A 16,134-nucleotide genomic window follows, 5' to 3' on the forward strand; every position below is an offset into this window, starting at 1 on the left:
GCCTTTGATACTATTCCTCACATCTTTCTCTTGAGAAGTTGGAGGGTATAAGTTTTCGTGGCACAGTTTTGAAATTTTTTGAGAATTATTTGAAAGACAGATCACAAATTCTGACTATAGATGGAAAAACAAGTAAACTAACTTTAACTGAGTTCGGCCTTCCACAGGGAACGGTTCTGTCACCAATTCTATTTCTCCTCTATATTAATGACCTATTGAGACTTGATATAGCTGGTTGTCATTCGATCTCTTTTGCTGATGACACGGCATTGGTCTTTACTGGTTCAAGCTGGGATGAAGCTAAGCGCTTGGCAGAGTCTGGTCTCACACGTGTTAAATCATGGCTTGACCAACACATTCTTACACTGAATGCCAATAAGAGTGTATATATGGTATTCTCACCAGCAGTGAGCTCTCTCCCCAGAGATATTCTGAATACTGGTATCAGAATACACTCTTCAATCTGTCTTGAACGGGAAGATTGCGGACTGATGATGGAGATTGTGATTGTCACTCATTAAAAACGTGAAAGAAACTAAATATCTAGGAGTCTTTGTAGACTCTCATCTTAAATGGAATGCACATATAAATAACATGTGTAAGAAAATAAAACACATAATTCACAAATTCCATAGATTGAATGAGCTCAATGACCCAACTATATAAAGATGGCTTATTCAGCATATGCCCAGTCCATATTGTAATATGGTATTAGGGTATGGGGTGGAGCATTGGACATCCATTTTAATAAAGTCTCCGTAATTCAAAGATATATTTTAAAAGCTGCACTTGGAAGACCAAGACGATATCCCAGCCATAGCCTTTTTGCAGAGTTCCCAGTTTTAACAGTGAGACAACTTTACGTGAAAAACTTAATTCTAGCCGTTCATAAGTATAAAAATCTCTTTGAAACTAACACTCCGTCGTATAATTTCCGTTCATCATCTCATTACCGCATTCCTAGAACAAATTTAACAGTATGCCGCAGGCAGTTCATATACATGAGTAATAGATTGATGAATATTTTACCAGACCAATTAATCTCAGATAGATTTGATAAATCAGCCATTAAAAATATAGAGAGATGGATCAGAAGTAACAATGTTTTTCACCTCATGTACAGTTAGAATCTACTTTATTAAAAAAAAACTTTTTTCTTTGATATTATTTTCACTAAGCTATATGTTTTTCAGATATTATATTACTACAATTATTATTATTTAACTTATTTATTTATTATTACTACCATTCAAATAAAATGTTTAATCATCTTTTGTGTTTATGTTAAATTAAATGAAATCTTTTGGTACTCGTTGCTAGCACACAAACTTAGGTTTTGCTGGCAACGCCAATTAAATTTTAAGTTGAAATTTTTATTTTTATTCTGTATAAGTATGAAGTATTTGTTTTATTCAATATTGTTATCTTTATAATTGGCAAATAAATGATTTTGATTTTTTTTTTTTTTTTGATTTCTCATGTCCTAAACTTTACTATCATAAATACAGTATTAAAGTGGGATCAATTTAATGTGAATTCGCGTAAATCTGAATAGAGTTTATTCAATCACTTTGTTTATTAACTAACATTATATGATTTCTTTCTTTGATCTTAGCTTGAACCAAAAGATTAGGGAAGAAAATTTGGATGTAAACTAACATGTAACTCAATTCAATTTCTATCTAAATTGACAACTTTATTTTTTACTTGTGATCTATTATCAATAGATTTGTCTGTGTAATGTAATGACACCATGAAAAGAAATAGGAGCAGCTGATGGAATATCATATTTTTTTTCGATTTAGTTTTTAGCTGATTTTTGAAACACGAAAATATCAGGCCCAAAAGCCTGTTCAATTTCAATCAGGATTAAATTTCATGAGAATTAATCAGAGCAGGGGTTTTTTTTTAATAGAAGGCTTCTCTGATTGGTTCTCGTGGTATTTAGTCCGGATTTTGAATTAACAGACAGTGCAACTGGCTCTCTCAAGGCCATGACTGCGTACAAGCATGGATCAACAGAGGAACCAATAAAACAAAAGCTGAAGAAATTAGTCGCATTTCTATCACCTCACAATGAACATTACATTCAACTACCATATGTTTGGAAAGATCGATTTTAAATTTATTTTGCTATCATCCGATCACTTTCTGAACCTATTCTTCCAGATGTTCCATGAATACTGCAATGTTTTAAAATAAGGTCACCAAATTTGATAACTCAACTACAGCTATTATGATCTTTTTCATTTGCTCACACACTCTTACGTTTTCAACAGACTATGGACAACTTTTTACTTTCCTTGCCCTATTACCATAGGTAAGGAAAGTATTGCTTTCCGAAAAAAAAAGATACCCCAATTTCCAAATTTCTATATGCTTCAAGGTCCCCTGAGTCCAAAAAAGTGGTGTGTGTGTGTGTGTGTGTGTGTGTGTGTGTGTGTGTGTGTGTGTGTGTGTGTGTGTGTGTGTGTGTGTGTGTGTGTGTGTGTGTGTGTGTGTGTGTGTGTGTGTGTGTGTGTGTGTGTGTGTGTATGTGAATGTGTATTTGTATGTGTATGTGTATATGTATGTGTGTGTGTGTACACGATATCTCATCTCCCAATTAACGGAATGACTTGAAATTTGGAACGTAAGGTCTTTACAATATAAGGATCCGACACGAACAATTTAGATCAAATGCGATTCAAGATAGCGGCTAAAATGGCGAAAATGTTGTCAAAAACAGGGTTTTTCGCGATTTTCTCGAAAATGGCTCCAGCGATTTTGATTAAAGTTATACCTAAAATAGTCATTGATAAGCTCTATCAACTGCCACGAGTCCCATATTTGTAAACATTTCAGGAGCTCCGCCCCATCTATGCAAAGTTTGATTTTAGATTCCCAATTATCAGGCTTGAGATAGAATTTAAACAAAAACTTACAAGTGGAAAAGATTGAGCATGAAAATCTCTACATTTAATGTTCAGTAACATTTTCACCTTAAATTGAAAATAAGCACGAAATTCGAGAAAATGTTATTATCCAATTGCAAACTGTTGGCAACTGTTGATTATATTAAATGATTCACTATGAAGAGATAGCAGACCTCGTATGTCTCCAGCGTTATTGTTCTGTCACCAGCTGGCTCAGATCTTTGTTTATAAGTAGACTTGAGATGCGCGTCTAGGTGATCAATTTTCATAACGGCAAGGAAAGTTGTGTGAGTGCGCCACAACAGATTTTTTCTGATCAGCTGCTACTTGACGGACCAATAATCATTTCTCAAGGAACGTCAGCGAATCTTCCCAGAGTTGAGACCTGTTCCAAAATAATGTTTTTTTCGCAAACACACTATATTCCTGATTTAATCAAAATCGTTAAAGCCGTTTTCGAGATCCGTCCGACATACATACATATCCACAAACACACATATTCAAACAGAAATTGCTTTCTTAGTATAATTGACTTCAATGATTATGATTCCATTCAATGAGAGCTTATTTCACATAATAATAACAGCTGGCATCAAAAGTAAAAATGTCAAACATGATTGAAATTGAAACAGTAGCGATCATCAACAATATTATCTTCATCTGATCTAAAGTAAGCAAATTATAGTAAGACTCACATCAATGTGTCAGCATTGTTTGAATGGGGAGCATTGATGCTATTAATGAGGAATACTGACAGTCAACGAACTGTTATGCATATTCTCCAGTATTTTTTTCGAAAGCTACCTTCTATTTTCTCAATGTTTGAGAATCTCAATGTTCAACAATCAATGTTTGAGAATAATTGATTCATGGGAAAAGCGCCATACTTCTATGGAAGATATTTTTACATTAGGAAAAGCAACAACATCAAATTAATCTGTGCAGGTGATTTCAATATTGACTTCTTAATGGATTCTTCCCAACGTAGAGATTTTTTGAATGTACTGGATCAGTTTAGTTTAAGGTACAATATTGAAGTTCCCACTAGAATATCAGAGCTTAGTAAAACGGCCATTGATAATATAATTACTAGTTCCTCATTGACTAATATAAATGTAGACGTAATACACTCATGGCTATCGGACCACACTGCTCAGTCTATTGTGTTAAATTTTACTAACTGTACTCCCACTGCAAAAAATATTTCCTATGTGACATTCCGTAATTGCAGTGTCAATAATATGGTTGGCTTTGAGGCGGCTTTGTCAGTTGTAGATTGGAGTGCTGTAGTTGTTCCATCAAACCTTTCTTCACTATTATAACATTCATTGCCCTATGGTGACCAAGCCCTCACCTACGACGAAAAGGAAGAAACGTAGCGGTGGTAACTGGATGACTGAAGAAATTAAACAAATTAGAACTGTGCTTGGATTTGCAACAGGGAAGGCAAACGCAATACCAAATTTAGATACATCTCTTATCAACAGTGTAAAAAATCATTATGACCAGCTAGTAACCAGAGCAAAAAAAGAATTTTATGATAATTTAATTAAAAATTCAACAAATAGATCTAATCCAGTTGGAAGCTAATAAATCGATTTAGAGGTAAAGGGTTTGAACGAAAAATTGACTTACTAGGACTTGATATTGAGGATGAACATGTTACTGACAAAAGACGTATTGCAGACGAATTTAACAATTTTTTTTGCTAGTGTTGCTCAAAGATTAAGTAAAGATTTAAATAAAACCTAACTGACTTCTAATAATACTCTTATAAGCAACCAGAATGTTCCAGTTCCACCATCTGAGCACTTCTACCTAATACCATCTAATGAAGATGAAATCTTACAAACTATCGATAGATTTAAGCCAAAAAATAGCACTGGTCATGATGATGTCTCCTTAAGGGTGTTAAAGCAGTGTAAAAGAGCCATTGCCCAGCCAATATCTTGCATCGTCAACTCTATGCTCGAATCTGGTGAATTTCCGGCCATTTTAAAAATAGCTAAAGTTATTCCACTTTTCAAAGAAGGTAGCAAACATGACATAAATAATTTCAGACCCATTTCAATTTTAACAGCTTTTTCAAAGATTTTTGAAACCATCATTCTCACTAGACTGGTAGCCTACCTTGTTAAGCACAATCTGATTTCACCCAATCAACATGGTTTTGTAAAACAGAAATCAACTACTTCAGCCCTAATAGAGATTTTTGAAGGACTGATAACAAACATTGAAGATGGTAAATATACGGCTGGTGTAATGCTAGATCTATCAAAGGCTTTAGATTGCGTGGACCACAGCCTGTTGTTAGATAAATTAAATGGCCTTGGTATAAATGGTAGAGCAAATGATCTCATAAAGTCATATATGTCTGATCGATATCAGTATGTTTCAATTCAAGGCGATCAGGAACAAACCGCTTCAAAACTTGTTAAAGTATCCTCAGGAGTACCGCAGGGTTCTATTTTGGGACCTCTTCTTTTTATACTATATATTAATGATATTTCTTCTCTTGTACCTCAAAATAAGTTGACGCTATACGCTGACGATACATCTTTGATATTTGCGGACAGAAACTTGGAAGACCTAGAAATTGATTGTAATCTGGTGTGTAATAGGGTTAGAATCAGTATTTTAATTCGCTCTTCCTGACAGTAAATTCAAAAAAAAAGTAATCTAATAAATTTTAGTCTGAGACACAGTGCGATTGAGCCACATTTGTTTATAGGAAATGATTGTATACGAGATACAGATTCTGTGAAATTACTAGATTTCAAGTTTGTGTGGGATGAGCATGTAAATGTAATAGTTAATAGAGTGAGTAGAGATCTTTTTTTAATAAGAAATATGGTAAAATTTGTACCATTATCTGTTTCAAAGATGGTTTACTTTGCATTGTTTCACTCCCATGTTGCTTATGGGATAGAGTTATGGGGAAACACTGTAGATTTGCACTTCCAAAACATATTTAAATTGCAAAAAAAGAGCTATTCGCTATTTGGCTGGACTCAAATTTAATGAGTCATGTAGAGAGGCTTTCGTCTATTTGAACATTCTAACTTTACCCTCAATTTATATTTTCAAATTATTAGTCTTCACTCACGACCATATCTCAGATCTGGCCACAAACGCTGACATCCACAATCATAATACTAGAGACAGAAATAAATTAGCTTTAAGACAGCACAGGCTTCAACTGTATGATTAAATGCCTTCTTACATTGGTTCAAAGCTTTACAATAATTTACCAATTGAGCTGCAGTCCCTAACAAACAAGAATATATTCAAAAAGAAATTATACAGCTTTCTTGTTGCAAAAGCTTATTATAGTTTCAATAATTATTTCTGTAATACATGATTGAAGCATCTAGTAATAATAAATTTCTATGTCCTGCACTACTTTTAAAACCTACTTTATGTATCTGATGTCTTTGAACTGGTGCTTATTTTATGTCCATTGATGTGAGTATATTTTCAACAATTCCTCAAGGAAAGACCTGTGACTAGACGATATTCAAATGTATATTGTATTATATGCTGTGTTGAATAAAGAGATTATCTTATCTAACAGCTATTTGGCCGTTTTAATAAATAACCCCTTTCTTTCGCCCAAGTTAAATTTTGGCCGAATTTTCTCAATCTTTGCAAACAAAGTCCACAATGGACACTTCTGAAGTTTTAAAAATGCCCTCCATATATCATACTGAATTATTAAAATTGTTTAAGCAGTTTTCGTGATCTGTCGGTGTTACGTAAATACTGGTTTTTTAAATTTAAATATTTCAAACTACAAGTTTCAAATGCTCTGAAGTGGACTGTATAAAACGAATCAAATCTTTGTGCTGAACAATATATCCATTCAGAAAAAAACACATACATAGAACACCTAGAAAATCAGAAAAGGTACTCACCAAATCCCAAATCCAACATGTCGTGAATCGAATTGCTTGCCTACTTCTATTTGAGGTAAAAGGTGGACAGTTGGATAGGATAGATGAGAGGAAAAGATAGGTGAAATTATGCAAACCGAAAGTGCGACTATTAAAGTTGGTTCCTTGCTGTTTTCCCGTTTTGAGATGGAGTTTACTGTCTGGATATATATAACACTATGACTTGACTATTGATAAAAACAAAACTAAAAACTGAGTTCTGGCATTCACTTTTCACTAATTAATACGAAACGTGAATAACTTTTCACGTAGAACGAAAATACAATATTTATGTATACGAATAAATGTATAGGCCGAATTTCCTATAATATTAAAAAATTATAACTTTTCCAAGATAAAATTTTATTAGAGTGCTGGATTAACGTTGTGATTTTCTCACGGTATCGGAGAAGTTTCATGATGTCATTCCGCACATTACGTAATTAAATTCTGATATTTCCTCTATTGTTTTCAAACGCTTTCCTAGAGTACTTAGAATTGTTGTAAACGCAAAATCATCATAAAAAATCAGTTGAACGTCCATTCTGTTGCTGAGTCGTCTACTCTGATCGAGGGAATTTTCCTGTATTCTGTCTTTGTTAGTTGTATTCCTTTCTCGTTCTATTGAGGGAAATTATTGTCGTCCCCACCACGTCCTTTGTAATTTGGTATTTTTTAATGCATAATAGTACCAGCCCTGATACCTATTTTTGAGCCTGGTTCGGTCGACTTGGAGACCTGAACAAGAGACCGCTTTCATCATCTGTAGAGTACAGACATGTTTTCTGAGCTTAATTATTTATTGGCCTGATTGAATAATGTCTTTTCCAGACAGTTTTTTATTCTCTCCTGGAGACTAAAATTATATTATTGGGAATCATTTATCCCATCAGTTTGAAATTGCTAATCCTTTCATTAATTTATTAATGGCATAGTTAATTTCCATTCAGAGCGGTTGACTGCTGCACTTTATTATTATTGTAGGCTATGGATTAGTGACAGTCGAAAACCCATTTAAGGGTGAGTAATGAATATTTTCTAGTATTGTTGTATTGTCTTTATTTTAATAATTTTGATATTACAGGTAACAACCCCTGATTTAACAATTCTTCGTTTTCAAATATTTTATAACTCAATTTTGTAGCCGTACATCTGAGATGTATGACAATATACTAATGTAAAAGGAAGTAATACTAAATGGAGTATATTCCTATTTTTTATTGATACAGTCATTTATATCTCTGGAATTTTGTAATTGTGAGTAAAGTTTGGAATACTCACTGGTTTTACATTAACTGTTCATCATTCTTTTAACTAGTAATTTCTTTTCATAATCCCATTCATTATAGATTTCAAATTCTACAATTAAAACCTATAATATTCCTCTAATTTTATATTTAATGTAAATTGTATGTATTGTATTCATTAGATGATTTCTTGAGAAATCATTCATTGAATGCAATATTTAGTATGTTATTTATTCTAGCATTACTAAGTAGGTGTGACTTGTGTTGCAGGTTTTTTTTGTGTGTGTGTATTCTTGAACATTCATTCGAGGATCGTGCTGTAAATATGCCTTGCTGTCAAACGAGGGCTTACGAATTCGCCGACCGAGATGGCCGGTGATATCGGACATCTGACCTTGCCGTGCGGGGCGGAAAGACGATCTTCGATCTGACGCCACTAGCCCGATGCCTGGAGGCCTTCACCCTTCATCCTCACCCATCACCCTTTGGACACCGGACTCGAGGACGACAGATCTTAGATAAGTACTTGATACCCCCCACTACAATATCAGATGTGCCCCCGTAAATTTGGTCTCTTAAAGACACGAGTATTTGGTCTCATAAAGACGTATTATATTTGGTCTCTTAAAGACGTATTATGTTTGGTCTCTTAAAGACGTATTATACTTGGTCTCTTAAAGACAGATTGATTATTCTATTATCCATGTAAAGATGTATTTTGTAATATTCTCTATTTTATTCTCATTATTATAAGAGCAGTCAGTCAACCGCACATCAATGTTTTTAATTCCAAGACCCTCAAACCACTAGAATTAGCATCACATTATTGATCAGATAAAAATCCGCAGATCTCAGGGTCTAGCACAATTTCAACAACTAAGTCTTCTCCGACAAAATCATTTGTCACCAGGAGATCGGCTTAGATTTCTTAGTGAGCACCTAGGACGTATAAGGAAGCTATATTCCAAGTTTTCTTGCAATTCATCCAGTAGTTTTCCAGAAATCGTGATCAGTGAGTCAGTGAGATAAGAATTTTATAAGACATAAAAAAGTGGGTGTGCTTGCAATTTATATTGTAGTTCAGATTTTCTAATATATTATTTGGGTACATAAGAGAAGTCCAGAACCAATTCCTTCATGCAAAATTTCCTTGTGCTAGATACAAGGTGGCCCAAAAACATCGTATTTTCAGCTCATTTTCTAGTTTTCAGCTATTTCTACCAAATCTCTTAATCGGACAAAAACATTTGCTCTCACCTTTTCTTAGATTATGGAATTCTGAATAAAATGAGATCATTCGCAACTCTCTATCTTCGTTATGATTTTTCAAAAATGAGTGAAATTTGAAGAAAAAATCAATTTTGATAAATTTTAGTTTTTGATCAACAATATCTTCCGATTGTTACCATTTAGATGTATAATTCAAAATCCCTCTAGGCGTATTTCTGTGCTCTACAATCTGAGATCAGGTAGAGCGCTCTATCTCATATAGATTTCCAGGTACACCTGACAACAATGCTCCTTGTATTGTGAAAAAACCCTAATTTTCAGCTTCAACCATCATCACCAACTACATAGTCTTCACATTGATATTTCGCACAATGACATGGGTTCATAAGATTATGTTCTATGAGAATCACCCGTTAGATGCACTTCATTCCAGTATTTCCTAGTGGAGAGGCGCGCTTAAGGACACCTCAAGGATCAAAATTTCAAACACTTATAACTTCTGACACAATGCTCAGATTTCATCGTACTACACTTCATTCTTCTTGGCTCGTCAAGGCGATCCAAAATCATGCATCATAAGTCAAATTCGGTCGAAAAGAGGAAAATTTATTGTTGAGTATACTGAAGCCCATATTCCAATACACAAAAAATGGCCACTTTCTATATTCAAAGCTATGTATCTTGGTAACCCCTTATTATAAAAATCATTACTCAATCTTGAAATGTACAATATAATTTCCTCTTTCACATGCTGTAAACCATTTATGCGAACATATTTTCATAGAGTGAGATTTGATTGTTGGAAAAATCCGGAAATTGTAGATATTTTTATCATATTAACGGTTTTGACAGTACTATGATAGGGAAAAGTGATTCAAGATGGATTTTAGACAACTGAGCTCGTAGAGGATGAATTTATCTACAATTTGGAATCAACCGAGAGTTTCTATGATGTAACAGACTCGTTTTAGAAACTCTTGATCAACAGTAAAATCACGGAAAAAATGTGAAAACTAAAATCGCCATTTTTGAAATCTTCTGTAACTTTCGAATGGTATTGGAATTAAGAGTAATATTTATTGGAGTGGGCAGAGGGGGACAATTTTTACATCTTCACTAGATTTGGAAATTTTATCAGAAGTATTTCAAAAGACATGCAGCTTTGAATATAGAAATTGCCTACTTTTTGTGTCTTGGAATATGGGCTTTAGTACACTCAACATAAATGTTCCACTTTTCGACCGAATTTGACTTATGATGCATGATTTTGGACCGCCTTGACGAGCTGAGAAGAATGAAGTACGATGAAATCTGATCATTGTGTCAGAAGTTATAAGTGTTTGAAATTTTGATCCTTGAGGTGTCCTTAAGCGCGCCTCTCCACTAGGAAATACTGGAATGAAGTGCATCTAATGGGTGATTCTCATAGAACATAATCTTATGAACTCATGTCATTGTGCGAAATATCAATGTGAAGACTATGTAGTTGGTGATGATGGTTGAAGCTGAAAATTAGGTGTTTTTCACAATACAAGGAGCATTGTTGTCAGTTCATTGACAACTTCGTTGTCACTGATTTTTTCTTCAAATTTCACTCATTTTTGAAAAATCATAACTCAGTACTCAATGAAGATAGAGAGTTTCGAATGATCTCATTATATTCAGAATTCCATAATCTAGAAAAAAGGCGAGAGCAAATGTTTTTGTCCGATTACGAGATTTGGCAGAAATAGCTGAAAACTGGAAAATGATCTGAATATACGATGTTTTTGGGCCACCCTGTATCTAGCACAAGGAAATTTTGCATGAAGAAATTGGTTCTGGACTTCTCTTATGTACCCAAATAATATATTAAAAAATCAGAACTACAATATAAATTGCATGCACCAATGTATATAGTGACTGGACTAGATAATTCATCCAGCTCCGTGATAATCTTTCCATCTGATGAAAATTAATTTTTTACAATCAACAATATTATATCTAATCTCTTCAGCATTATTTAGTTCATTTGATTATTTTTAATCACCTATTAAATTAGTTTTTTCAAATGTGAGAATATTGATACTGATAGGCACGCAGGTAATAATACCATGACTGCAAAACAAAATATTGAAACCAAAGATCTTAAATATGCATACCTCTTTAAGGTCTTTGATTGAAACTATAGACCTTACAGAAATATACACCTTCTCCAGACATCTGGAGAAGTCAGGGCGTGGTTCCTCACATCAAAAGAAGAAAAAAGTTCTCATTAACATAGTTACGAAAATGCTTGGTTACCAAGTTGAATGCTTGTGCCCCTGCTGAAACAAAGCCCTACGGAGCGTACTTTATGTCAAATGAACTGAAATATTGAATAAAACCGTTTCCAGACCTGTATCTACAGTAATTTGTAAGATATGTGACGAAATACGCGAAACTTGGTCCCGAAAACAAGTTCCTTTAAGGTTTGAAGTGGATTTACTTTGTTAAATGTACCATAAACACAAAATATTATTTTACAGAACTTTTAGAAAATTTAATTTTGAAGAGAGAGATGTAGAATAAGTCTATAATAGACAAACGCAACCTTAAAAAATAATCCTTAATTACATTCAAAACGCATGAAAAATAGACAAAAAATAATTGTATTAATAATAAATAAATAAAAATAAAATATGTTAAGCTCTCTATTTTTCATGCGTTTTGTATGTAATTAAGGATTATTTTTTCAAATAAAGCCCGTAGGGCTTCGTTTCGACAGGGGAACTGAAATCTTCCAACCTGTATAACTTGGTAACTAAGCATTTTCGGACCTATGTTAATAAGAACTATTTCTCTTCTTTTCATGAGAGGAATCACGCCCTGTCGTATGGGCACCTTTTCTCAGAACACTCTGTATATAGTAATATCGGAGTATGGAGGAATTCCTTTTCTTTTCATATTATCCTTAAAATGAAAAATTTCAAAAAACTTGTGTATACATCGACGCGCAGTTGAAAAAGGAATATTCCTGCATAATCTTATGGAATTCTATACGGCGTTTGGCCGTAATTGCGTTACATACATACAGACAGACCGCGCAGTTGAAAAAGGAATATTCCTGCCAAATCTTATGGAATTCTATACGGCTTTTGGCCGTAATTGCGTTACATACATACAGACAGACAAAAGAAAATCCGAGTTAAAACATAGACCTCAGTAAGTTCGGTCAATAATTTTTCAAATATGAATATAATATAAAGTTTCGTACTTTTGGAAAGTAGTAGATTAATAACAGCAGAATAGCACTGGAGAGAAAAAATCGACAGTATTTTACTATTGTATAATATAAAATTTAAAGCATTCCGTTTTCAAGTTATGAAAACTTTAAAACCAACAAAATTCAGGAATAGAATTGTTCAATGCCCTGCCAAAATTAACCAAAAGCTGCACAGTAATTAACTATAGAAGTTAATAGAAACCATAAGCTATTGGAAAGATGTACAGTTTCCGAATATTTTTCATTATGTAACAACTAAGCAATAAATTGATTTTCATTGAAAAGTGATTTACTTTGCATATGCTTCGACGTTTTGTAAACCCAGACATCTATATTATCACTTTTTTATTGAATTATTCATTCCTATATTTTAACCTTACAAAATTCATACAACATTAACAAATCTGTCTAAATGCTCAAATTCGATGAATTTCACATTTTACTTTGTTTGAGTTCCTCCGCCAATACTAGTTTTATTATTAAATTTATTCTATGAATTCCTGGTAGAAGTTCAAACGAGCGTGACAGTTCCTACGTTTGACTTGGGCTCGATTCTTTGTCCGTTCGTGGGTTTGCATGTTCGACGATAACTTTGAAATGCTATCATCAATATACTTTTCTGCAATTAATAACTCAATGCAACTTTAACTATTTCTCTTGACATTCAATAGAGTAGTTCAGTTGAGACAGTTCACTGCTTTCAATAGAGTAGCCCAACAGAATATCAGCGTCATTTTGAGCGAGTTCTCCAGCCCGGGAGGCTCAGTAGGTGCTATAGGTTTTACTATAATAACATATTAAAACTTGCTAGTTTCAGTCAAGTATTATGCAAGAGGGGAAGAAGAAATGGAATGCTTTCCATATCAATACCTGATTAGTAGAGAAATTGAATTGCGATGAAGACGGTGCTGCTTGTGTTGCTGCTGCTATAGACGTGGATGGCGGTGGATCGACCACGCCTGCACCAATCGAGGTGCATCTTTCTTTCAAGTCAGCTGCATGAGTAGTCTGCGGACCCCAAGCGTTCCATGCAAACCTAACTGAGCGAATCAAAGTTTCAGAATAAATTATAAAGCAAAAAGATTTCTAAATTTAGAATAGATATAGTTTGTTGGAAAATTACTAGAAATTTCTAATGAAAATAGACTAACATTTTGTAGCTTTCCTGCCACTTTGATCTCCACTTGATGGCTCCATACTTGACGGATCAGCTAGAGTTAACTGTGTCAATCGCTATAATTATAAAGGCTATAATTATAAATAATTATACGTTTTTAGATTCTAAAAAATGATAAAGAACTTACATGATTACTAAAAATCTATTCACTCGAATTCACAGCACAGGTGCTATATGGCATATTCGAGACATCCACGATACAATCTCACATCCACGATACAATTTCAGCTAGATATCTTATAGCAAGTTTTTTATTTTTAAAATGATGTTTTCCAAACAGGAGATTCAAGTGATTACTAAGAGTAAAACCGTATTTGGCTATAATGTGCCTCATTATATCCCTCATAATATCCCTTATATATCCCTCATAAATCACCAGTCAGGTGGATTTATTTGGATCAAGATGTAACTTCAGAATATATCTCAATCAGTTGTTTTTCTGCTAATGCTCCTTTTCTTGCTGATATTATCTTTTGTTTGTAGGGTATTAATCGTCAGCATGTACGTATTATAGTGGATTCTTATACCGTATTGAATTTTATGAATAATACTTTAGTAGTTATAGATTTTTTCTTTCATGACCAACCAGATAGCTTAGTTTTAAATCATTCCACAGAAAGTTTTGAAATTTTTCAACTAGCAACACCAATATTGAAAGTCTCTCAAAATAAAAACTAGACGTATGATCAACATGCAATAAAATATACTACGAATCGTAATTTCTGTAGGAGTGATTGGTTGGTTTTTCCTGTACTGGCTGACACAGTTGACTTATAACTGTAACTAAAAAAACATTTATACATTACATAACATATTATGCATTAACAGTTTTGTTTTGTTTTTGTAGTTTTTGTTTTCAGTTTTTGTAGTAGCAAATGCATTCAAAAACCAAGTGCAGTAACAGAGAGTTTTTTAAAACAGCTTATTTATTTGCTCATTTTCTTGAAAGCAACTCATTACAAGGAAGAAAAGGATTCGGTGCATAATTTTAAATTTGTCCTAATAGACAAGTTACTTTTTATTTTTGTTAAGGGTGATAAAACATAAACTACGGGCTTGTGCGTGAGTAATTGGAGGGTTGATGATGAGAGATGTGTGGCTGTGGATCTAAAACTTTAGAAGGGCTCCGAACCAGTGAGAAGCGCTATATTAATTTCAATTATGATAAGTTAATACAATTGAAAATAAAGTAATGTTTAGATAACCTTCAAAACTGAATACTAAATTACTAGTAGTTCTGTGAACAGTAGACCTCACGCAATGTTCTCATCCACATAAGCCTGATTGAAACTATAGACCTTATGGAAATACTGCAATAGACTGGCTTTTCCACACATCTGTGTAATCACTTGTCAGCTGATTTATGATGAATAATTCTATAGTCTGATTTTTTCTCTAATATTGGCGTATGAAGGAGGCTCCTTTTTCCTTTTATATTATCCTTGAAATGCAAAATTTCCAAAAACCTTTTATATACGTCGACGCGCAATTAGAAAAAGAACATACCTGTCAAATTTCATGAAAATCTATTACCGCGTTTCGCTGTAAATGCGCAACATAAAAACATTTAAACATTAAGAGAAATGCCAAACCGTCGACTTGAATCTTAGACCTCACTTCGCTCGGTCAATTAAAGTAAGTATGTAAGCAATGTAATGCTTTCTATTGCTGATCTATTCTCGTTCTTATTTTAATAATTTAGTATTCAGTTTTGAAGGCTATCTGAAGATTACTTTATTTTCGATTGTATAAACTTTTCATAAAAGGAAACATAGGGCAAAACTTTGCTCTAATATTATAATAAAAACAAATTATCTGTGTCAACGGATAAAATGCAAATCCAAACCATTTTTACGAAAATCTGCTGCTTCTATTCTATTTGTCCGTTTGGACGGGTGACCACTTGAGGAGCCGACTCCGGTTATTATAATTTGAAATTGATATAGCGCTTCCCAGTGGTTCGGAGCCCATCTGAAGCTGTAGGTGCACAGCCACACATCTCTCATCATCAACCTTCCTATTACTCACGCACACCCATCTCCCTCCTGTGTCATCTGTATAAAGTGATGGAAAGGATAATTTTAAAACGCATTCAGAACAATATATTTAAAATGTCCTGATTAAAGAGCAGGCAGGATTCAGGCCAGGAAGATCTTGATGTGGACAGGTCTTGAATTTAACTTGATATATATATAGAGGATGGATACGAAAAAGGCCAGATCACTGGAGTGGCTTTCCTGGATCTCACTGCAGCATTTATGATACAGTGAATCACAAGGTGCCCATCCAAAAAGTCTATGAACTGACAAAAGATTATACCCTGACTCATTTTAAATGATACATGATGCAGAATGGGCGATTCTTTGTTATGCTTCATGGAAGAAAAAGT

General features: G+C 33.8%; 1 protein-coding gene across 37 annotated transcripts in view; it reads right to left on the reverse strand.

The window, feature by feature from the left end:
* The window catches only part of LOC111047429 (leucine-rich repeat-containing protein 45), a 75,293-nt gene that overhangs the window by 46,619 nt on the left and 12,540 nt on the right, over positions 1-16,134 (reverse strand). For 25 of the 37 annotated variants that reach the window (XR_005570837.1, XR_005570838.1, XR_005570839.1 and 22 more), the window contains one exon: positions 13,439-13,608. Coding sequence is in view for 13 of the 37 variants with exons in the window: in XM_039424260.1 (XP_039280194.1) it covers positions 13,439-13,608 (170 nt within the window). In the remaining 24 variants the exon portion in view is untranslated. The remainder of the gene's footprint in view (positions 1-13,438; positions 13,609-16,134) is intronic. The other 12 variants (XM_039424241.1, XM_039424236.1, XM_039424235.1 and 9 more) reach the window with 1 other exon arrangement.

The sequence above is a fragment of the Nilaparvata lugens genome, chromosome 3 (assembly GCF_014356525.2).
Source record: "Nilaparvata lugens isolate BPH chromosome 3, ASM1435652v1, whole genome shotgun sequence".
NCBI classification, from domain to species: domain Eukaryota; kingdom Metazoa; phylum Arthropoda; class Insecta; order Hemiptera; family Delphacidae; genus Nilaparvata; species Nilaparvata lugens.